General features: G+C 32.4%; 1 protein-coding gene across 6 annotated transcripts in view; it reads right to left on the reverse strand.

Moving 5' to 3' along the window:
* Positions 1-24,652, reverse strand: part of Ift88 (intraflagellar transport 88) — a 127,441-nt gene that overhangs the window by 33,391 nt on the left and 69,398 nt on the right. For all 6 annotated transcript variants that reach the window (XM_021735480.3, XM_078015702.1, XM_021735481.3 and 3 more), the window contains 6 exons: positions 21,969-22,077; positions 20,236-20,386; positions 19,290-19,405; positions 13,102-13,154; positions 11,210-11,275; positions 59-165 (listed from right to left, as the gene is read on the reverse strand). In XM_021735480.3, coding sequence (XP_021591155.1) covers positions 59-165; positions 11,210-11,275; positions 13,102-13,154; positions 19,290-19,405; positions 20,236-20,386; positions 21,969-22,077 — 602 coding nt within the window. The remainder of the gene's footprint in view (positions 1-58; positions 166-11,209; positions 11,276-13,101; positions 13,155-19,289; positions 19,406-20,235; positions 20,387-21,968; positions 22,078-24,652) is intronic.

Genomic DNA, 24,652 nt, shown 5'->3' on the forward strand with positions numbered 1-24,652 from the left:
ATAGCAGGATGACATTTTGAAAATGAACAGACAACGATTTTCGGTCCATATGAGATACCTGTTCCCTTATTTCTTTCATTTTTTCCAATCTCTTGAGTTTTGTGGCATATTCTTGAACTTCTTTTAATCCAATATCTGTGCAGAGGCGAACCAAGAAACGCAGACCTAAATTGCAAAAAGATAGATTTAGGGAAGAATATGCATATAGTAATAAAAGGCCAACAAATGAACTCAGTCTTCTGGGAAAGAGGAAAAAATGATGAGCACACATAGTGTTTCTTTTACTCCTGAAAAATAATTACATGTTACAATCTCTGGACCTCTGGAGAACTGACTCCCTTGGAGGGGATATAATGGATCCTTTCCACTTGCCTTGTCCTTAAACTGCCAGATCCTAGAAGAAACATGGCTCAAGGACACTGCCAGGTGAGAACTCACAAGGCAGATATAACATTTGTTAATGTGCTAAAGGGCAATTCATAAATACATGTAAACAGCTGTAAGGGAGAGTAGGCTACAAAATGCAGACAGTCTGCACATATAATAAAAATAACAATAAAAATTAGTAATATATGTTCTTTTTATTGTCATTAATTTGTTCTTTTAATAACTACTATTCACATTATGTGCAAAGCAATGGGAATGCAAAAAAAAGTCAACATCAAATATATATATATAAAATAATTAGCAAAGGCTGGAACACCTATGGACATCATTATCCTATATATATATATGAATTGTGATACATTCCGCTGTCATGTATTTAAAAAATAAAAACAATAAAAAAAAAAAGAAATGAACAACCTAAGAAGTGAGGAATCAGAACATCTCAATACCTTGCCTCTGCCTATTTGTTCTTCCTGTTCAGTCCCATAAATTTATCCCTGAGCTTTCTGTGTTTATCATTTCAATGCATAAAACAATGAAAACTTCTTTTATCACTTACATACATACATATACTTACATACATAATCACCAGTGACATATTATTTAGTTTCACCTGCTATAGGTCTTATGCTACTCTGGGATTTGCTGCCAGGTGTACTTAAGATTGAGTTTACAAAATTAACAAAATTTAAAAAGCAAGTAATGAATAACCAAAACCACAATGAGAATCTGTTTTTGCATTAATGAGAATGGCTTCTGCCATTTATGGTCTCAATTACCTTAAATATTTTTATTATTTAATTTTAAAATAATTTGTTTCCCTCAATACAACAGCAATGCAAATCATTGTAGAAGATTTTAAAAAATGTAGAGGTATAAAGAACAAAATGAAAGTTTTGTCTTATACCTGTAGACAAAACAAAACTAAAATATGTATTTTTCCTATACTTTTTCAGTTGCAAAGAGAATAACTTCAGGTTATATTAAAAATAGTTTCTAATATCTGCAGAATATTTTATGATATGCCATAATTTTATTCACTTTTCTAAATGTTGTTTTCAAAATTTTTGAGGCTCTCTTATTTCCTTAAGTTATTAAATAGTGGACTCACTGGCATTCAAACTTTATGATTATTTTTAGGCTCCTGATACATATTACCATTCTGCCTTCCTGAAACTGTATTAACTTCTACTATGAGTAGAATTTTAGAAGTCTAGTTGCTTTTTCTCCCTTAACAGATGAATGCTGCTCACACAATATGGAAGCTTATTATTGTTATATTTTTCCTATCAGTATCAAGATTTCAAAAGTATTTTATGATGCCCTCATAAATGAAGAGAAATATAGCATTCTTCTTTCTCATTTATACTCTCACCACAACTTTCTTAAATTATATTTCATAATTACCTACATTTAACTCTAGAAAATTTCATTTAGTTAATCTACAGTTGAATTAATTTCGACTCTGACTTGTTCTGATATAAAAGTATTTATTTCCCTTTTTGAGCTTTAAAGTTTGAGTCAGCTTTCCAGAGAGCTCCTACTAAGTTTTCAAAACAACTTTTTGTGGCTCAGGAGAGATGAGTACATTTTCTAGCCCCCCTATATCTAAGAATATCTTTCTGTTGCATTTACATGCAGAGGTAAAGACTGTTCTACTGCCTTAGGTATTTAGTATTTGGTATTTAGTGTGGCTGGTAGCTATCCAAATTATTTTTCTTTGCAGACAGAAGATTTTTTTGTGTGTGTGGTGGGAGTACTTATTATAGAATATTTCTTATATTCTGTCTTTGATTTTTGCTTGTATTGCAACTGTTCTGGTTTATTCTTTGTCAATGCTTCTATTTTTTATATTGTATCTTCCTAGTCTTCTGAATCTATCCAACTCTTAAATTCTTTAATCTTTTTTCTTTTCTTTTCTCCACATTCTGGGATAAATTATCAGTTTTCCAATTACTAATTTTGATTTTCTATTCTTTACTGCCTTTAGTTAGAATTTAACTATTACATATTTTTAGTTTCCCTATAATCCTTTCTTTTTTTCCCTATAATCCTTTCTTATATATCATACTCTTAGTATTACCCCCCTTTTTTTTTGTATCAACCTATTTCACCTTAGCCTTTGACTTTCTGCTTGTCTGTTCTTGACTTAGTCTTACCCTCAGCACTGCCAACAGAGAAAAAAAAGAGGGGGCGGGGATTACAAGGGACCAAATATGCATTTTCTCCTAGTTCCCATAATACTTTTTAAACTCTTTCTCTGGGTTATAAAAATTATTTATATTTCCTTGTTCAATGGCACATTTTTTCATAGTTGCCCGCTGACTTTTCATCCCCTCTCCTTACTTGGGCTGAAATAAGGAGCAATCTATTCCAACCTGTACTTGCCAATAAAACGTACCTTGGGCTTTGTCCTGTTCTTGGTCTACAAAGATACTGATAAACCATTCTTGTGCTTTAGTATTCTGTTAAATATTTTCTTGTATGAGAAATGCTCTAGCATTTTTCCAAAGTTAACTTATCTAGCCTATATGGTAAATTCCATTCCCTCAAACATCTTTTTCCATCACCATGGCTCTTCTGGGCATACTTTCAATTTCTCCTTTTCTACTGGACCATTCCTCTTATCCAACAGAAATGTTCACCTTTTCACATTCTTGAAGAAAACCCTCCCTGGATTCTGCTACATTCTTTAGATTTCATCTTCCATTCTCCTTCAAATATAAATTCCACAAATTGGCCAATTACTTCAATTTCCACTCACATTTCCAACCCATAGTGATTCTCTTTCTACCGCTACTACTTCTCTGAAGATCTTTCAAAGTCACTGGCTTCCTGTCAATTCTTTTAGTTTTTTACTTCATGAACAACCATGTCTTTTCTTGAAATCCTTCTCCCTTGGCTTATCTTCCTGACTCCCCTTTTCTGTCTCTTTACTGTTTCCTCTATTTCACTTAAATGTTAGTGTGCTCCAGGATTCTACTCTTGGTTATTCCATATTTACTTTATGAACTGCCTCTAGGAAGTTTTCTCCTTTTGTAAACCTCAACTGTATCTGTAGATCATTTAAAACTAATCTATAATTCCAGACTAACATTTCTCCTCAGCTTTTACTGTATTTCTTTCTACGCATTATTGTAATTTTGCTAAAGTTAAATAGAATGGATAAGTCCATCTGACATCCACAATACCTCAAAGAAAATCTACTTTAAACTGACATCATCATTTCCCCTAAAGTCTCTTTTTTCCTCTGCATTTTCTCTCACTTTATCTCCTACTGTCCACAAAAATATCCGAGTTATTCTTCTCTTTCTCCTACTTTTATAATTAATCATTTTGACACTATTAAATAACTCTTAAGTACATTTCACCACATCACCCACCAACAACCTCATTGCATTTTGCCCAATTTCTTGCTGTACAATTTAGGTAGGGGATTTGGAAACACAGCTGTTCCTTACACTAATTCTTAGTCAACCCTTCTGCTTTCAGCACCAGTAGACACACTTCCCACTCTTGAATGTCTCCAATTCCTGGTATTTCCTGCAGTTCTGTGTTATGGATTGATTTGTTTCTTGTTGAATTTTTCACTGCCTACCTACCCCTGCAGTATTTCTAATCTGCTAATTAGAAAAAATGTCCTCAAAATTGCCCCAAATTTAATTATCTCTTTGTGTTTATAATTTTTGGAAAATGTCTTTTTAGTTTGTTTGTAGTATAAGAAAACATATGTTCCACCTGCTACAGTTTTTGAAATAGGATACATTTTAAAATAGAATCTGCATTCTTAAATCTCCTTGTTCTTCCTAATCCTATTTTTCTACCTGGAATGCCTGTTTCTGCTTACCTCCTTGGTAAAGCCTCTATAACCTTCAAAGCTACTTCAAATGTCACTTTCTCTGTGAAACCTAATTATGGAAATTGTCTCCTGATACTGGTAAAATTAAGGGCTCTGTACTTCCACAGCACTTTGGATATTTTTCAATTAACTGTTATACTATATCAGACAACTGACTATTAGTGAGTCCTAGGAAGCCAAAATCAAGACTTAACATAAATTGTATTCCTAGCACATAAAAAATAGCTGATAAAAATTTGGGGGAAATGAATGAATGAATAAAGAAACAGGGACGGCTTAAAGCTAACACACACTTAATTTAAAAATATTATTGAGAATACAAGGGGCTGAGGATGTGGCTCAAGTGGTAGTGCGCTCGCCTAGCATGCGGCACTGGGTTCGATTTTTGGCACCACATTAAAAAAAAATAAAGAGAATACATATTATAACAGAAGAACACAAAAAACATACTGAACACATTAAATTTATATGCTGATGAGCCCCAACTTTAAGTGCCCAAATAACAGATCCTCGTGGCTTTCTAAGAGGTAGGTCAAACATAACATGTTTAATACAAGCTGAATTTTTTCTCTAAATCTTGCTCCTTCTCCAGTTTTCCATCTCAGTGAATAGGGGCTCTATCCTTCCAGTTACCCACTTCTAGATCTACGGGGTTATCCTTGACTTCTCTACCCACTGACCCCTCTGTTTCATATTACATCCAAACAGCCAGAAAATGCTGTCACCAATACCTTCCAAACATATTCAGAGTTTGACCAACATTCATCATCTCCACTCTTTATCAGTTGACTCTAAGCCAATACTTTGAGTTCTCATGTGAATCTGCCTACCCCACTTTACTCTTCAGACAGCAGCCGAAATGATCTTTTGATCTGGACCTAAAGTACAGGAGGGTGAGTTAATCCTACTTTTAGTGATGCTCTGTGAAGTCATATTACATTTCTGGTCAAAATTCTCCAGTGGTTTATCATTTCCCTAAAAATACACCCTGAAGTCTTGATATGAGGCCTGAGAGGACCCTGTAGAAAACACAAATTATCTTCTACTTTCTTGTAGAAAATACACATTACCTGTTAAGATAAGTGTATACACAGGCAATTATTTAAACATATATCCTGTCTGTTCATACAGCCCACCTCCTCTGACTCATCCTTCTGCTCTTCCATCACAAGGTCCACTGTGCTCTGACCAAATGAACTTCCAAGTCTTAGTGTCTTGCTTCCTTCTATCTTTTCATGTCTGCTCAAATGCTACCCTGGGCATCTGAAAGATCTCCCCTGATGACCCTGTCTAAAACACTAGCTTTTCCCATATTTCTATCTACTTACCTGTGTTTCCTTCACAGCACCTAAATAAATAATTTTATTGTCTTTCTTTTCTGAGTAGAATACAAACCATGACACCAAGGATTTCAGTCCATTTTGTTTTATGCCACATCAACAGTGCTAGTAGAATGGTGTCTAGAATACAGTAGTCACTCAAGAATTTGTACATAAATAACCAGTTTATTACCATTAAAGTATTGCAAAGTATCAAGACTAAAATAATTTAAAATGCCCACATACTACTATAAAAATTGCCTTTGTATATACTTATATTAACAGGTAATTTGTATTTCCTATAAGAAAGTAGAAGGTAGTTTGTGTGTTCTTTTTTTTTAATATTTATTTTTTAGTTGTAGTTGAATATAATACCTTTATTTCACTTATTTATTTTTGTGTGGTGCTGAGAATCAAACCTAGGGTCCTGCATGTACAAGGCAAGTGCTTTACCACTGAGTCACAACCCCAGCCCCTGGTAATTTGTATTTTCTATAAATAACATATAACTGTTTCTCTTATCTGCCTAAGTTCCAAAAAGCGTGTCTTAGGATATTTAATGTAAAATAAAAATCATTTATTTTGGTGAATGTCCTATGAAATGTAGAATACCATCTGCAGTCTGTAGAACATGCCAATTTTTTTTTTAATTGTTGGTCGTTCAAAACATTACATAGTTCTTAATATATCATATTTCACAGTTTGATTCAAGTGGGTTATGAACTCCCAATTTTACCCCATATACAGATTGCTGTATCACATCAGTTACCCTTCCATTGATTTACATATTGCCGTTCTAGTGACTGATGTATTCTGCTGTCTATCCTATTCTCTACTATCCCCCCTCCCCTCCCCTCCCCTCCCTCCCCTTTTCTCTCTCTACCCCCTCTACTGTAAATCATTTCTTCCACTTGTATTATCTTGTTTTACCCCTCCTTTCCTCTTATATGTAATTTTGTATAACCCTGAGGATCACCTTCCATTTCCATGTGATTTCCCTTCTCACTCCCTTTCCCTCCCACCTCTCATCCCAGAACAGGCCAATTTTTGAGTGAAGAATATATTTTAAAACTAAATTATCCTGTTTGGTTCATTTGAAACTACTCAGCTAAAAATAAGACATGCTATAGGTACCAATATAATTTTTCTAAAGCTACAGTTAAGATATTCTATTGATAACACTTGTATTGAAAACTGTATAGGCCAAAATCATGTTGAACATTCCTTATGGCATATAATATTTCATTTAATTTTTAGAGTAATTCTGAAATTCTCTATAAAGAAAAAATCTTGGCCTTGCTTAAAGGTATTCTCTGCCCAGACCCTGTGCAGAAGGGCTGTGGCTACAGCAGTAGTTTTCATCTGGCAGCAGTTTTGCTCCTCAGGGGACATTTGGCCTTGTTTGAAGATTTTCAGTTTTCATAACTGGGGATGAAAGTGCTATCACATCTGGTTCATAGAGGTCACAGATGCTGTCAAAAATCTTAAAATCTACTAGATGGCTTCTCATAACTCAGAATTATACAATCTCAAATGTCTGACGTGCTAGGCTGAGAAACTCTTCAGCCTGCCAGACTGTTGAACTGCTCCTTTTTTATAGCACTATCACTGCTATCGCCCTCTCTCTTGTGTAATATCTAAAGCACCAGTTCTCTAGTGTAACAGAGATAGGATCAAAAGCCTACCAACAAAGAAAAGCACAGGACCAGAGAGGTTCTCAACAGAGTTCTACCAGACCTTCAAAGAAGAACTAACACCAATCTTCTTCAAATTACTTCATGAAATAGAAAAGAAGGGAATCCTTCCAAACTCAATTCTATGAAGCTAGTATCACCCTGATATCAAAATCAAAGACACATCAAGGAAAGAAAACTTCAGACTAATGTCCCCGAAAAATATAGATGTAAAAATACTGGCAAATCACATACAAAAATATATTTTAAAAAATAGTGTACCATGATCAAATGGGGTTCATCCCAGGATGCAAAGATGGTTCAACATACAGAAATCAATAAATGTAATTCATCACATCAATAGACTTAAAGCACTAACATAATTTTATATCTTAATAGATACATAAAAAGCATTTAACAAAATACAGCATCCATTCATGTTAAAAACACTAGAAAAACTAGGGATAGCAGGAAGATACCTCAACATTGTAAAAGCTATATATGTTAAACCACAGGCCAACATCATTATAAATGGAGAAAAATGGAAAGAATTCCATCTAAAAATAGGATGCCCTCTTTCAGTACTTCTATTCAACATAGTCCTTGAAACTCTAGCCAGAGCAATAAGGCAAAAGAAAGAAATTAAAGGGATACAAATAGAAAAGAAGAACTCAAACTATCTCTATTTGCCAATGACATGATTCTATATTTAGAAGACCCAAAAAAACTCCACAAGAAAATTTCTAGAAATCATAAATGAATTCAGCAAAGTAGCAAGATATAAAATTAGCACCCACAAATCAATTGCATTCCTATACATTAGTGACAAATCAACTGAAAGAGAAATTTGGAAAACTATTCCATTCACAATAGCCTCAAAAAAATATTTGGAAATCAATATAACAAAAGAGGTGAAAGACCTCCACAATGAAAACTACAGAATGCTAAAGAAAGAAATTGAAGAAGACCTTAGAAGATGGAAAGATCTCTCATGTTCTTGGACAGACAGAATTAATATTGTCAAAATGGCCATACTACCAAAAATGCTATACAGATTTAATGCAATTCCCATTTAAATTCCAATGATGCTCTTTGTAGAAATAGAAAAAGCAGTCATGAAATTCAGTTGGAAAATAAGAGGACCAGAATAGCCACACAAATCCTTAGTGAGAAAAGTGAAGCAGGAGGTATGACAATACCAGACCTTAAAGATTCTACAGAGCTATAGTAATAAAACAGCATGGTATTGGCATCAAAACAGACATAAAGACCAATGGTACAGAATAGAAGACATAAAGATAAACCCATATAAATACAGTTATTGAATACTAGAAAAAGGCACCATAAACATCCATTGGAGGAAGATACCCTCTTCCACAAATGGTGTTAGGAAAACTGGAAATCCATGTGCAGCAAAATGAAATTAAACCCATATCTCTCAAAATGCACAAAAACTCAACTCAAAGTGGATCAAGGACTTAGGCATTAGAATCAAAGACCCTGCACCCACTACAAGAAAATTCAGGTTCAACTCTCCATCATGTTGACTTAGGAATAGAATTCCTCAACAAGACTCCTAAAGTACAAGAAGCAAAATCAAGATCAATAAATGGAATGGAATCAAACTAAAAATCTTCTTAATAACAAAGGAAATGATCAAGAATGTGAAGAGAGAGCTTATAAAATGGGAGAAAAATCTTTGCACTTGCACCTCAGAACAATAACCTCCAGGATATATAAAGAGTTAAAAAAAAACCTAATACCCTAAACCAAATAACCCAATCAATAAATGCACAAAGGAACTAAACAGATACTTCACAGAAGAAGAAATATAATCGGTCAACAAATATATTAAAAAAAGTTCAACATCTCTAGCAATTAGAGAAATTCAAATTAAAACTACACTGAGATTTTTATCTCACTCCAGTCAGAATGGCAATTATCAAGAACACAAGTAACAGTAAATGTTGGTGAGGACGTGGGGAAAAAGGTGCACTTATACATTGCTTGCAAATTGGTACTACACAATGGAATATCACTCAGCCATAAAGAAGAATGAAATGATGGTATTTGCTGGTAAATGGATGGAACTGGAGACTATCATGCTAAGTGAAAATAAGCCAACTCCCCAAACCAAAAGCCAAATGTTCTCTCTGAGAAAGTTGGAAAACTATCCCATTCACAAAGATATATGGATGCTAACACACAACAAAGGTGGGGAGGGAAGAATACAAGTTTATTGGATTAGATAAAGGGGAAGGAAGGGAAGAGGAGGGGATGGGAATAGGAAAGACAGTAGAATGAATGGGACATAACTCTCCTATGTTCATATATGAATACGTGACCAATATAACTCCACATCATGTACAACCACAAGAATTGGAAGTTATACTCCATATATACATTGCTGGTGAGATTGCAAATTGGTACTACACAATGGAATATATATATATATATATATATATATATAAATATGTCAAAATGCACTCTTGTCATGTATATCTAAAAAGAACAACAACAACAACAAAGAATCACATCAAATGCTTTTAAAAAGAAAATTAAGGTAAAAAAAATAAAATGCCTAGGTTCACTACATACTTAAATGACAATCTGAAGGTAGGGCTAGAAGTCTGTACTTTCAAAGAATTCTACAAGTAATTTCCTTGTAGCCTGCTTCTGACTGGCATGCAGCTATGAGTTTATAAATCTACTTCTAAATAGCCTTAAAGAATACCTTGATTCTGCACCATTATCAAAGATCACAGCTGAGCTATGTACTGCAGAGCTAATAAAAGCTAAAATAAAAGACAAATGGAGAAATATAATTAAGGGACATGCAGAATGTCTATTTAATCCTTGATTCAGTCTGGGTCATCAGAAAACTCAGCTCAGGACAGACTTATTTCTATTAAACTGTAATGTGCCTTTTTGTATTCATTGTCAGTAAAGGAAAAAATTAAAAGTAGTCTTTTCAAACATGTTGTTTCATTTGATGCAGATGTTTTTGAAGTATTTACTGTATCTTTCGATGACTATCTGCTACATGTCTTGGTGTCTCAAGTACAATTAAGAATTGGAAAGTTTTCTTCTCAAGAAACTAGTTTTTACTTCTTCATAAAATAATATTATATAACTAACTCTTCTCTTTCCTTTGTGTACAAGACAATTGAGGGCAAAAAATACAGTTCAATGAGTACACACAGTAAATGAATTTAGGTATTTTCTTTTTCTTTAACCTGATTTTGTTGTTATTGTTGTAATACTTCACATTATCATAAAGTTTGCATGAAATCTATTGTGTAACAAGATGAGAAATCAATGAACATTTTCTACAAATCTAATTTACCACTGAGAAATAAAATATTGAAATAATATTTTAAAATTAAAAGTAACAGGGCTGGCGTGGTGGCTCAGTGGCAGAGCACTTGCCTCACGAGACATGTGAGGTGCTGGGTTCGATTCTCAGCAACACATAAAAATAAACAAAATAAAGATATTGTGTCCATCTATAAATAAAATTTTTTTAAAAAAAATTAAAAGTAACATTAAAAATCATTTGCTATCAGCATCAATAAGACTATTAATGTTCTATTTTTATAAACTCTAAAAGTATTTTTTCAACCTCAAAACATCATATATGAAAATGAACAGTTAAAATGCCAGTTTATAAACTTTAAAAATTCAATAAGTTAAAATTTATTCTCAAAAAATTTCATAAAACTTGAGATATTTTGTTTACTACTGAAGAGAATTCAGTATTCTATTTAAAAATCTATCAATAATTAAATTCTATAAAAATACATACTTGCATAGTCAAATTTTCTGATTCTATAAAAACATTAAATACATATATCAGAAAACACAGGTGACATTTTTGTATGTAATTACTGCAGCAAATGTAATTTTATAGTAGAACTAAAATATGAGATCGATCTTGTGCCTTCAAAGTTATAAAATATAAGATCACTTACATTCAACATTTTCAGGAAATTTTCTGTGAATATCTTTGTAAGTATCTAATGCTTTTTGGTAGTTACCTATAAATAAAAAAATATAATACATTAGCAAATTATACAAACCAATAGGATTTGGCAAAATATTAATTTTAATCAAATACGCTTGCACACCTTTGAGGTTTGGCAGAAAGCCTTCATATTTGCCACTGGCTATACACATTCTTACTATAACTTGTGAGAGAAAAATGTACAGATAAAATAAATTTAAAAAGGGCTAGAGCAGAAGCAAATGGGTAATGATTGGAACTTATTTTACTTCTTAAAATAAATATTTTAGTGGCTAAAATTAAGATCCATTCAATTTCTGAAAAAGGATTTTTCCAGATGAACAACTGATAAATTTAAAAATAATTTGTGATAAACTAATAGTAATTTCAATGTCATTATCTAGTAGGAAAAGGTAATTTTTTAAAAAACACTAAAAAGTCTACTAAAAGCAATTTTTTTCATAATAAAAAATGTGGCTTTGTGTAGCAGTAATAAATAGGAAAAATGAGTTTAGGTCAAAGATCTTTCCTAACATCTCATCAAATAAGTTAAAAATCTCTCTGGGCTTCACTATGTAAGACAAATGGCTATTCTAATTTTTGAAAAGTTGTTGTGAGATCTAAATGAAATAGGGATAGGAGACATGTAGCATATAGCAAATTCTAAATAAATGTATTCTGTTTCTTCTAACCTTGCACTTCAATAACTCAAGCAGTCAGAAGAGCTTGTTTTTGTACATTTACATGACTGACATTGAAATGAACCTAGACAACTGGAAACTCACACTGATATAAATAAAACGTATATAGTACAGTCAAATTGTATATCCCGTAGGATTATAGTAATGTTATTGATCAAGCCCTACACTGGAGTGTGTATAAAACATTCTCTGGTGCCATACTGAAGGTGCTCAAAGATAAAGACACCTCCTACAAAACTGAGTGAGAATACACAGTCAACACTTTCACAATTTGTTTCCTTTGAATTGAAGACTATCTTTTCCTGGGTCATTTTTATATTCTATAAGAGCGATTATAAATTTGTTAACATCAATCTCCTAGCTTAATTTCTGATATTTTAAGCAAAATCATTCACTTCACAGTCATTCTAAAATTATTGTCATCTCTATCCTTCAGGACAAGTGGTATCAGCACAGAATGTAATAAAAGCAGTAGCAGAAAATATAAACCAAGATATCTAGTGATCTTAGGTATTAAAAAGTGTCTAGTTCTAGTTCTGAGTTTTCCTTAAGCTTTTCAGATGTGAGACACTTTTCCTATTATAAATTTGGGTGAATACACATGGCATTTGAGAATCATGTGAATACAAAATGAAAATATAAAAAGAATCTGGGGCTTGGGCTATAGCTCAGTGGCAGAATACTTGCCTAGCATGTGTGAGGTTGCCTAACTGGGTTTGATCCTTAGCACCACATAAAAATAAATAAATAGAAGGCATTCCATCCATCTACAACTACAAAGAAAAATTTAAAAAATATAAAAAGAATCCTTATTTTTCTGTAGCTAACTTGTGAAAATGATTACATGTAATTTTGAGAACTAATCCATTTTTAAGACAGATATTGGAATACATAATTAATATCTACTTTGCAGGGGCTGGGAAGTAGCTCAGTGGCAGAGGCCGTGGGCTCAACCCCCAATACTATAAAAACAAAAACAATACCTACTTTGTAATATGCAGTAATTATTATGTTTTTCATATAATGCTTAATTAAGTATAGTTATTTAAAAAGCTAGTGTTTTAAAAAACATGCAACTTGAACACATTTATATGCATAATTAACTGAAAGAAGAAAAGAAGCAAAATAAATAAAAAATGAATAAAGTCAAAATATTTACCACTTCTTCTAAAACAACTAGCTACCATCAGCTGCCATTTCACTTGTGTAGGCCTACAAAAGAAATAATAAATTAACTGAAATTAGAGATGAAACAAAAATAATTTGAGATGTTCAGTTTTATAAATCTTTATATCTGTACTTTCGATTACTTTTTGACCTTGTTATTTGATCATTGTTATTATTGAAAATAGCAGATATATAGTTCTTTCATTAAAGCTTGTTACATTTACATTATAACATCTAAATTTAAGAGCCTTTCAAGGTTCATTTATAGTTCATGCTTTATTTAGATGTTCTTACGAACCACTTAACCTACTTAGTTAAAAAACATATTATTCTGTTGTAAACATGATCATCATTTTTGCCATAATCTTTAATTATAACATTTAAGCTTACAAATTTAATACCTAAGGGTCAATTTTTGATCTTATGTTTGAATAATCAAGCTTAAACCAAAAGAGAGAGCAAAGGAGGAAGGAGGGCATGGGGAAGTACTAAGGAATGAAATCAACCAAAATTATACTATATCTATATATGATTATATCACAATGAATCTCATATATATAATTATAAAGCACTAATGAAAAAATAATTAACTGAAGGGAGACCAGTAGAATAGAGCAAGAGGATCAGAGGAAGGGAGGAAGAAAGGGAAAGGGGGGTACTAGGGAATCAGATTGATCAAATTATGTTATATGAATATACAAATGTTAAAATAAATCTCACTATTAGGTATAATTATAATGCACCAATAAAAAAATAAAAAGACAGCAAAATAGGATACTATATTTCTTTATTTTCGCTTTAAAAGGAATAATTTTTTTCTCTAAAATAAATACCTATAGGATTTCTATAAATAAATACCTGACAACTGTTAAAATACCTAAGAATGAAGAGATTTTAAGAAATAAAAACCCAGGAAACGTTTTAATGCTCCTCTCACTTTTTTGAATATCCATTCTACTTACCTGATGGCTTCAAAAACAGCCTCATTCCCTACTCAATTTGATGGCAAACTTACCAGCTTTGGAATCAGATAAATCTGGGTTTAAATCACAGCACTGCTACTTGGGCAAATTATTTAACTTCAAACCCACTGCCTACACACCCACCTACTATGATCTAAATAAAATACATATCTAACCATATTACTTCCCTCCTTAAAATCTGTCACCTCCTCCACCCACATGTTAAATCCAAGATTCTAACCCAATTTATCTATGTTCTAGTCATTTTCTGCTTCTCCAACTCATCTTCTACCTTGCCTTGTCTAACATTTCAGGCCACTGAAAATCCAAATCTGCTAGACTCTTGGTCTTTGCGTATACCAGCATCTCTACTTGAAGGCTTATTCCAACTTCTACACTCTTCCCTGACAGGATGGATTGACTGGTTTATGTATTCCCAAAACACTCTAAACTCTCTCAGCAGTGCTTTAATCATACTGTTTTTTTAATATGTGTATTTCTGAGTACTAATGTTATCCTTCTTCTTCTATAAATGTAACCACTATTCTGACTTCTAACACTGTTAACTTGGTCAGTTTTTGAACTTTAAATGAATTAAATTATACAGAATGCATCCTTTTATAAATAGCTGAATCATTAAAATATAATTTACATAGCACACATAATAGTTTTAGTATGTTCCATTAACTTTTCAAAATTATAACTATATACAACATAAAATTTGCCATTTTAACTATCTTTAGGTGTACAGTGGCATTAATTACATCCACAATGGTGTACAAACACCACCACTATCAATTCCTAAAACATTTTCCCCCCCATGATACTGGGAATTGAACCCAGTTTTGCCATTGAGCTATATCCTCAGTCCTTTTTATTTTTAAATTTGAGACAGGCTGACCTCAAACTTGGGATCTTCCTCCTGCCTCAGTCTCCCAAGTTGCTGAGATTATAGACATTTGCAACCGTGCTCATCTCCAAAACATGTTTTTGACATGAAACAAACTCTGTAATGCTTAAGTAGGCACATTTTCCTCCTCCTCCTCCTCCCAGTTCCTGGTAATTTCGAATCTCTTTTTTGTGTCTATGAATTTACCCTAATCTTAGACACTTCATACAAGTGAAATCATAGAGCATTACTTCTTTTGTGTTTGGCTTCACTCACTTAGCACAGTGTTTTTAAGGTCTTTCTACATTATAATATATATCACAGCATCCTTCTTTTTTATGGTAGAATAATATTCCATTGCACATGTATACTGATGCACAGTTGGGGTGTTTCCATCTTTTGACTACTATAATTCATGCTGCTATGCAATACGTATTTGAGTCTCTGTTTCTATTACTCTTGTATATTTACTTGGAAGTAAAATTGCTGGATCATATGGTAATTCTAAGTTTAGCTTTTTGAAGAACTGCCAAACTGTTTTCTAGAAAACACCATTTATATCAGTAATGAACAAAGGTTTCAGTCTTTCCCCATCTTCCCCATCACTTACTTTCTTTTTGATAATACTACCCTAAAAGGCATGAGGCAGTATCTCATTGTGTTTTTGATTTGCATTTCCCAAATGATTTATTATGGTAAGTATCTTTTCATATGCTTGTATTCTTTATTGGGAGAAATGTCTATTCAAACCCTTTGCTCATTTTTAAAATGTTTTGTTGTTGTTGAGTTGTAGGATCTCTTTATAAATTTTTCATACTAACCCCCTTCTCAGGTATATGATTCATAAAGATGTTTCCCACTCTGTAGGTATCTTTTTTTATTATTTCTTTTATCAAAAAAACTTTTGTAAGTTTTATGAAGTCAAATTTTCTACTTCTTGTGCTTTTGGTATCATACACAAGAAATCAATGCCAAACTTAATGCCATGAACATGTTCCACCAAGATTTTCTTATAAGAGTTTTATAGCTTTTTAGCTTTTAGCTTTACTTTTTAGCTTTACTTTTAGGTCTTTAGTCCATTTAAAAAATATTTATTTATTTATGTATTTTTAGTTTTAGGTGGATACATTAGTTTGTTTTTTTATATGGTGCCGAGGATAGAACCCAGTGCCTTATGCATGCTAGGTGAGCACTCTACCACTGAGCCACCACCCCAGCCCTGTGTTTAGTCCATTTTGAGTTAATTTTTGTATATGGTATAAAGAATGGGTCCAATTTCATTCCTTTTGTTGTTGTTGTTTTTTGTTTTGGTACCAAGGATTGAACCCAGGGATGCTCAACTACTGAGCCACATACCCAGTCCTTCTTATTTTTTATTTTGAGACAGGGTCTCACTAAGTTATTTAAAGCCTAGATGAATTGCTGGGGCTGGCTCTGAACTTGTGATTCTCCTGCCTCAGCCTCCCAAGTTGCTGGGATTAAAGACATGTGCCACCGCACCCAGCCCCAATTTCATTCTTTTGCCAATGAATATCTGGTTTCCAAGCACTTTCTTGAAAGACTGTCCTTTCTTCATTTAATGTTTTTAACACTTTGGTTGAAATGCAATTTACCATATATGAAGGTTATTTCTGGGCTTTAGATTCTGTTCTATTGGTCTATATATCTATCCTTTTGCCAGTACTACAATGTTTTGATTCCAATAGAATGGAGGAAAATTTGGAATCAGAAACTATGAGTCCTCCAACATTGTTTCTTTTCAAACTATTTTATCTATTTAGAATACCCTGTGATTCCATATGATTGTCTGCATGAATTTTCTATTTCTGCAAAATAACAACAACAACAAAATAAAAAACAACATTGGTATTTTGATACAGATTGTATTGAATCTAAGATTGCTTAGAGTAGTATTGTCATTTTAATTATATTAACTTTTCCAATACATGCACACAAGTGTCTTTCCATTTAATCATGTCTTTAATTTCTCTCAAGAATGTTCTATAGATTTCAGTGTCTCTCAATCTTCATGGTTAAATTAATTATTTTTATTTTATTCTTTTTTTTGAGGCGGGGAATTGAAGTGGTAACCAGGGATTGAACTCAGGGGCACTCAACCACTGAACCACATCCCCAGCTCTATTTTGTATTTTATTTAGAGACAGGGTCTCATAGACTTGCTTAGTGCTTCACTCAATTGCTGAGGCTGGCTTTGAACTCGCAATCCTTCTGCCTCAGCCTCCTGAGCTGCTGGGATTACAGGCTTGCGCCCTGGCCTTATTTTATTCTTTTTGATGTTATTTTAAATGGAATTGATTTCTCAGTTTCCTTTCTGGATTGTCTTATTGCAAGGATACAGAAATACAATGGAATTTTGTGTGATTTTACATCCTTCAATTTTGGTGAATTCATTGATTAGATATATTTTTTTGTGGATTCCTTTGCAATTTCTACATACAAGATCACATCTATAATCAGGGATAATTTTTCTTCATCCTTAAAATTTGGATGCCTTTTATTATTTTTTTCAACTTATGAGATTATTTAGAGTTTGTTTAACTGGAAAAGTCGTAATTTATCCTTCATTCTTGGAGAATAGTTTTGATGGAAACTTGATTGACAGTTTACTTGTTTTCTTCTTATTATTTTTTTTAAATTTCAGGACTTTATATCATCCCATTGTCTTCTGGCTTGCAAGGTTGTGCTGAGCGTCTGCTAATAATCTTACAAGGATTCCTTCCTTATATGTGATGAGTTAGTTTTCTTTTGCTGCTTTCAAGATTCTCTTTCAATGGTTTGATTATAATGTATCAGTGGGGTTTTTCTACTTAGGAGTTCACTGAGCTGCTTAGACCTGAAGATCCATGTTCTCCTTCAAATTTGGGATGTGTTGGCTACTATTTCTTTAAATAGTCTCTCTGCTCCTCTCTCTCTTCCTCTTGTGCAGCTCCCAGATATACTGCATATATTAGTCTGCCTGATAGTGTTTTATGATAATAATCATAATAAATATTAAAGAACATTCTCTAATTCTGTGCAATAGGATTACATTAAATGGACCAATTAGGCCTAGGATTTCTTTAAGTTTTATGACATATTTACAGAAATAAAGAAAATACAATAGTATAGGCTTAAACTAATTATAAAAAATACCATATTACCAAGAAATACAAAAATATAAAAGATACAATAAAATGAGAAGTTACTTCAGTAAAACAAACAAAAACATAATAGGAAATTCAATTTAATTCAACTATATACCAAGTATTTTATAAACTGCAAAGAACTATGTGATATAAAAACAATCCTTGCTAGGCACAGTGGCGCATGCCTGTAATCCCAGTGGCTCGGCTTGGAAGGAGTTCAAAGCCAGCCTCAGTAATTTAATGAAGCCATAAGTGACTCAGTGAGACCCTGTCTCAAAATACAAAATAAAAAAGGCTGGGGATTGGATCAGTGGTTAAATGCCCCTGTGTTCAATCCCTGGTACAAAAAACAAAACATTTCCACCCCAAAAGAGCTTACATGATAAATAAAGATATCATATATAAATACAATTACTATGTGTCAATTAAAAACAAAAAAATATATTTTAAAAAGAATTTAGCATGTAAAAATAAAAGAAATTAAGATATCTGGTACAGAAAACAAATGCTCAAAAAGAGGAGAGGTAATGTGATTTATATTGAATATCATCAAGGAACAAGAGTAAAATTATAGGAAAGTAGGAAGAGGAAAATGTTAGGGGAGTTTCTAGAAAGGACACCTATTTTCAGTGAAATTGAAGTATTAAAAAAAAGGAGAGGAACTAAAGACATCTGAGAAAAAAACAGGAGAAGGAGAAACACTGAGCAGTATTGGTTTCAATTCAAATCTTAGGCAATATCAATCCTAGGACTAAGATAGTGATTTTATCATTTATAAAGAAATAATATTTGTTCACAGATATATGAATAAAAAACACATAAAGGAAAGTACCTTATAGAAGATATTTTTAAAATCCTATGCAAAGGGAAATATATTTGTCACAATAAAAACCAAATAAAATACAAAGGCTGGGGTTGTGGCTCAGTGGTACAGTGCTTGCCTAGTACGTGTGAGGCAGTGAGTTTGATTCTCAGCACCACGTATAAACAAATAAAATAAAGGTCCATCGACAACCAGACAATATTTTTTTAAAAAAATACCAGAAAATGAAAATAATTCATGAATGTTTATTAATAACTTTTCTTGAATTTATTAAGTCTATGAGATACCAATTTTCTAGGGCTAAAAAAATTTTAACACAAAGATAGTAACTAAACATAAAGCTTTAATAAAGTTACTTACTGTATAAGAGAAGCTCTTTCAAAGTATTGAATGGCTTTTTCACAAAACTGAGTATCAATGTAGTAGGCCCCAAGCCACTCAATGACTTCAATATTAGAAGGGAAACACCTATATGACTGAAAAAAGACATGAAGTGTGAAAATATTTTCAGTAGCAACACAACATACTTCTTGAATACTTTATCTATTGAATGGATTTATTTATCCACAATGTAGTTTCTTAAACAAAAAGTATGAGCTGTCATAAGTACTTCTCAAGTTTTGAAGCTATATAGGATTTAGAAAACTTCAGCTTTGATGCATTTTCAATTATCTATAAATATCTTTTAGATATACTGATATATGATCTGAGTCAGATTAAATATTTAAAGGAATAAAAAGGGTTACAAACATGTTTTAACTTAAAAATGAATTTGTACCTTCTCATGTTCTAGTTATAATTAAAAATATTTACCATTTGACTCAGTCATCCCACTCCTCAGCATATATCCAAAGGATCTAAAATCAGCATACCACAGTGACACAGCCACATCAATGTTTATAAGCACAATTCACAATTCACACTAAGCTATGGAACCAACCTAAGGTGCCCTTTAACAGATGAATGGATAAAGAAAATGTGGTGTATATACACAATGGAATATTATTCAGCCATAAAAGAAATGACTTTATGACATTTGCCAGTAAATGGATGGATCTGGAGACGATCATGCTTAGTGAAAAAACCAAGGGTTGAATGTTTCACTGTTATGTGGAAACTAAACCACAACGGGAGAGGGGAGAGAAGTTCAGTAGATTATAGACAATCAAGAATGCTTTATTTTATTTTAAATAAATCATTATTCATTTAAAAACAAATAAGCTTTTCTAAACTTTTAAAGGCTTACAGCCTTTAAAATTCATAAAGTACTAAAAAGAACAGAAGAAAAGTAAGAAAATACACATACCTCATAGTAATATTGGAATGCTTGGGACTTATCTCCTTCACTATCATATAGTTCTCCTAGTTTAGACAAAGCTTTAGAATCAGTGGGAACAACACTGATCAGTTGCATTAGCCATTCAATAGCTTGATTGGGATCTTCCATTAATTCATATCTTAGGCAATATCAGTTAAGGGCAATAGAATTTTTCTAAATTCATTAATCAACAAGCAAAACTGAAAACAATATCATAATACAAACATTTCTTAGCCTACATTAATGTGTTATTTTATATTGATTACTCTAGATTTTTTCAAGAATGGAGATGGAAAATGGAGCAGTTCTGTACATAACACTCTTGCTTTGTCTATATATCTTTTCTTTTTTCTTCATTATGCTCCCCTGAGAGTAACTCCCAAATTTCTAGCAGAAATATTCAAAGCATTATGCAAACTGTGTCCTTAAAAAAAGTCTGAATGTTCAATTATTCTATTCCTCACAATGAGGGAATCACCTTTATGTGTTTTTCCTGGGAGTTTTGCTTAACTATAAACTCAAAGATAGGAAATTCTTTCTTTATAGCATCCTTTAATACCTAGTAAATCTTCTGCATATATGCATATAATCTGCTCATACCAATAATATTTACTTATTATTTATTTTTATGTTTGATGTCTTAAAGAAATGAAAATATTTCAGTCCAAAGTTTAATTTAAAAAGGAGAGTCATTTGTGTGTGTGTGCACATGCATGCATGTGTGGTTTGTTTTTGAGATTAGATCTAAAATTTTTTACTAAAACTTAAAAATCTATGCTATCAAAAATATGGCAGATAATACTTAAAATTATTAATGGTATACACCTCATAATACATTTTTTTCCTAAACATTTTACATGAAATTTATATCAAGATAATAGTAAAACCTACCTAGATGTTACTCTTCTCAATGGTGTGGTCAAACATTAGTAATATGAGGGAACTTACCATTAAGCTCTAATAAACAAACAAATAAATACATAAACAAATAAAATGAGGAAACTTAAAGTGCTTTTCAAATAGTGTGAAAGGCATTAAAAATGTTAATTTCTGCTTTTCTAAACGTTAGGAGGGGAAAAACACAACTAAAGAAAGATAAAAGTTGTAAAGAAACTGACATGAAAGCAGCATTTTACAGTTTGACATTCCCCCGAGTTCTAAATATAATACTGGCACACACAATTCATATTCAACAAATGACTACTGAATGAATTGAAATGAGTAAGTTCATACAAAGTATTGCATAATTTTGGAGGATAAAGGTCTTTAAAGTTATATATACCATATTTACTTGTTGGCCAAAACAAATACATCATCCAAACTCAATCAATAGTACTAATCAGGAATGAACAATATTTTCCTTTTACTAATAAGTTACTGCTTCAATGATACCCTACAAGACTAAGTATGAATATAATGTTCTAAAGTATCTACTTTACTTTTAATGAATAGCTTATGTCTACTCAAAATACTATATTTCTAAATATTAACAAATGATAACAGTTTTACTTTCTAATTCTGCTTAGAGTATAAATGATTTTTTAAAGATTACTCATAATGTTTTCATAAATGTTAATATTTTTGTTGCTAGTTAGATTATGATCATCATTTACTTAAAATATTATCCTCATCAATTACCTCAATGGTTAAACTCATTCACCATTGATAATCACCAATTGAGTGAATTAATAACTGTCCTTAGGTTTCACAAATTAAGATACACATTTGCTATCTGATAAAGAACTTGGGCACTGTTTCGTAGAATTGCATGAAGCTTCAGGAAACAATCCAAAGCCTCATCCAGTCGATTTAGCTTCTTATAAGTAAGGCCTTAAAAAAAAGAAAGGAAAATCTATAACCATTATTATTAGCATAAATTCACTCAAAGTACAGACTGAATTTTTAAATGTATGTAAATAGTCATTCAGGAGAGAAAATGAAGATGAACTGAGAATTTTTAAAAAGAACGATAGTAGGTGGGAATCTCCACAGAGATACCAAACATGTTACAAAGCTTCAGTAATTTTAAAAGTGTGACGGGTGGGAGTAGGGGGAAAAGCATCAGATAAACTGATCAAAAGAATATATAGTTCAGAAATTTACTCAGCTATAGGATTTAGTTAGTGGGCATTTAAAAATCAGTGAGGGCTGGGGATATAGCTTGGTTGATAAGAGTGCTTGTCTTGCATGCATAAGGCACTGGGTTCAACCCCCAGCACCACAAAAAAAAAAAAAAAAATAGGTGGAACGGAAGGAACAAGTAATAAGTGACACCAGAACCACTGATTATATATGAAGGAAAAAAAATACATAGATTCTCATTTCATTAAAAAAATTCAAAGTTTATTTTGAAACTACACAGAAAAAGCAAAGTTGTAAGAATATGAAAAGAAAATATAGATTGAGCATCTCTTATTTGAAAACCTAATATCCAAGATGCTCCAAAATCTGAATGCTCCAAATCTTTTGAGCTTCAACATATCACAAGTGGAAAATTCTACACTTGACCTCATGTGACAGGACAGAATAAAAACACAGGAACATTTAAAATATCATATAAAATTCATTCAGGTTGGGGCTAGGGTTGTGGCTCAGAGGTAGAGCACTCACCTACCATGTGTGAGACACTAGATTCGATCCTCAGCACCACATAAAATTAAAAAAATAAATAAAGATATTGTGTCTACCTATAACTAAAAAATAAATATTAAAAAATTCCTTTAGGTTATGTGAATAAGGTGGATATAAAATGAAAATGAATTTCATGTACAGACTTGGTCCCATCCCCCAAGATCTCTCATTATGTATATGCAAGTATTAAAAAAAAAAATCCCAAACACCTCTGGTCCTAAGCATTTGGAATAAGGGATGCTCAACCTGTATAGGAAAATGATTTTATAATCTTAGGGAAAGCAAGGGCTTCAAAAAACAATGAACAAAAACATTCATTTTAAAAAAATATTTATTTTTTAGTTGTAGTTGGACACAATACCTTTATTTCACTTATTTACTTTTATGTGATGCTGAGAATCAAAACCAGGGTCCCGCACGTGAGCGCTCTACCTCTGAGTCACAACCCCAGCCCCCAAAACATTCATTTTTAAGAAGTGAAAATTGATTATATTAATAAGAGAAAATTTCTGTTTTACAAAAGAAATTATAAACAAAGTCAAAGTAGAAAAGTGAGGGCTGAGGCTATGGATTAGTAGCAGAGTGCTTGCATAACATGTGCCAGGCCTTGAATATGATCCCCAGCATTTGAAAAAGACAATAATGAGTAGAGAAAACAGTAAAAATTTATTAAGTGAATAAATAAGCATCTATCTAGTCAAGCAAGCTCTTACATGAAGGCCTTTGCTCTTTTCTTCCCTGTGTCAAAAATGATCTTTCCAGATACCAAATGCCACACCCTCTGTCCCTTCCAAAATGATGTGTTACTTCTCAGTGAGACTTTCTCTTCTGACTCCATCTAAAATTGCTACTATTCCAAGGCTGGCTACAGGTCTTTCTTTCTCCTTTTAGGCAGGAGACTGAAGAGTCTCCTATGGGAAAAAAGATCCAAATGACTAAAGGACATATTCCCAACTAAAAGACCAGACAGCCTGCACTGAGTGCCAGTCCATCAGCCTCTCTCACGAACTCAGACTCCATCCACTCAGCTTTTAGCTGCAAACTGCTAAATACCAATAGACAGCCCAAGAGGATTAGATATCTAAAGAGAAGTCACAACATGGAAAAAGATAATAAAAGAAAAAAAAACTCAAAAAAAGCAAAAAATATGTATGCAAGCAGAAGTAAACTTTAAAAGAAACTTCAACAAGACCCAGTATTATGTAAACATGTTAGTTTGCAACACTGCAAACTACAAACTCGCCCAGGGATCAATGATGCCCATTTCAGGTAACCTCTGAAAGCAGGGAAGGGAATGAGATGGCGGGGAGCCTTAATGTCTTGCAATATTTTGTTTCTTAAAAACAAAATCTAAAGTAAATATAGCAAAATGTTAAAATGTGTTAAACTAGGGTGAAAGGTACTATGAGTATTTACGTTTACTGTGTGCCTTTTATTGTATATTTGAAACTTCTTTTTTTTAAAAAAAAATTTAATTGTAGATGGACACAGTACCTTTATTTATTTATTTTTATGTGGTGCTGAGGATCAAACCTAGTGCCTCACATGTGCTAGGCAAGTGCTCTACCATTGAGCTACAACTCCAGCCCTGAAAATAAGATTCTTACTTATTTGGAAAAGGTTAAAAAGAATTATATTATTCAATATCAATAAGAATTTGTGAAATTAGTCTTACATGCTGTGGTAGAACAGAAATTGAAAAAGCTTCTTTGGCAATGTAACAGCATCAACCCAAATTTTATATATGCACAGCTTTGGAATCATTAATTTCATA

The sequence above is a fragment of the Ictidomys tridecemlineatus genome, chromosome 6 (genome assembly GCF_052094955.1).
Source record: "Ictidomys tridecemlineatus isolate mIctTri1 chromosome 6, mIctTri1.hap1, whole genome shotgun sequence".
Lineage (NCBI taxonomy): Eukaryota > Metazoa > Chordata > Mammalia > Rodentia > Sciuridae > Ictidomys > Ictidomys tridecemlineatus.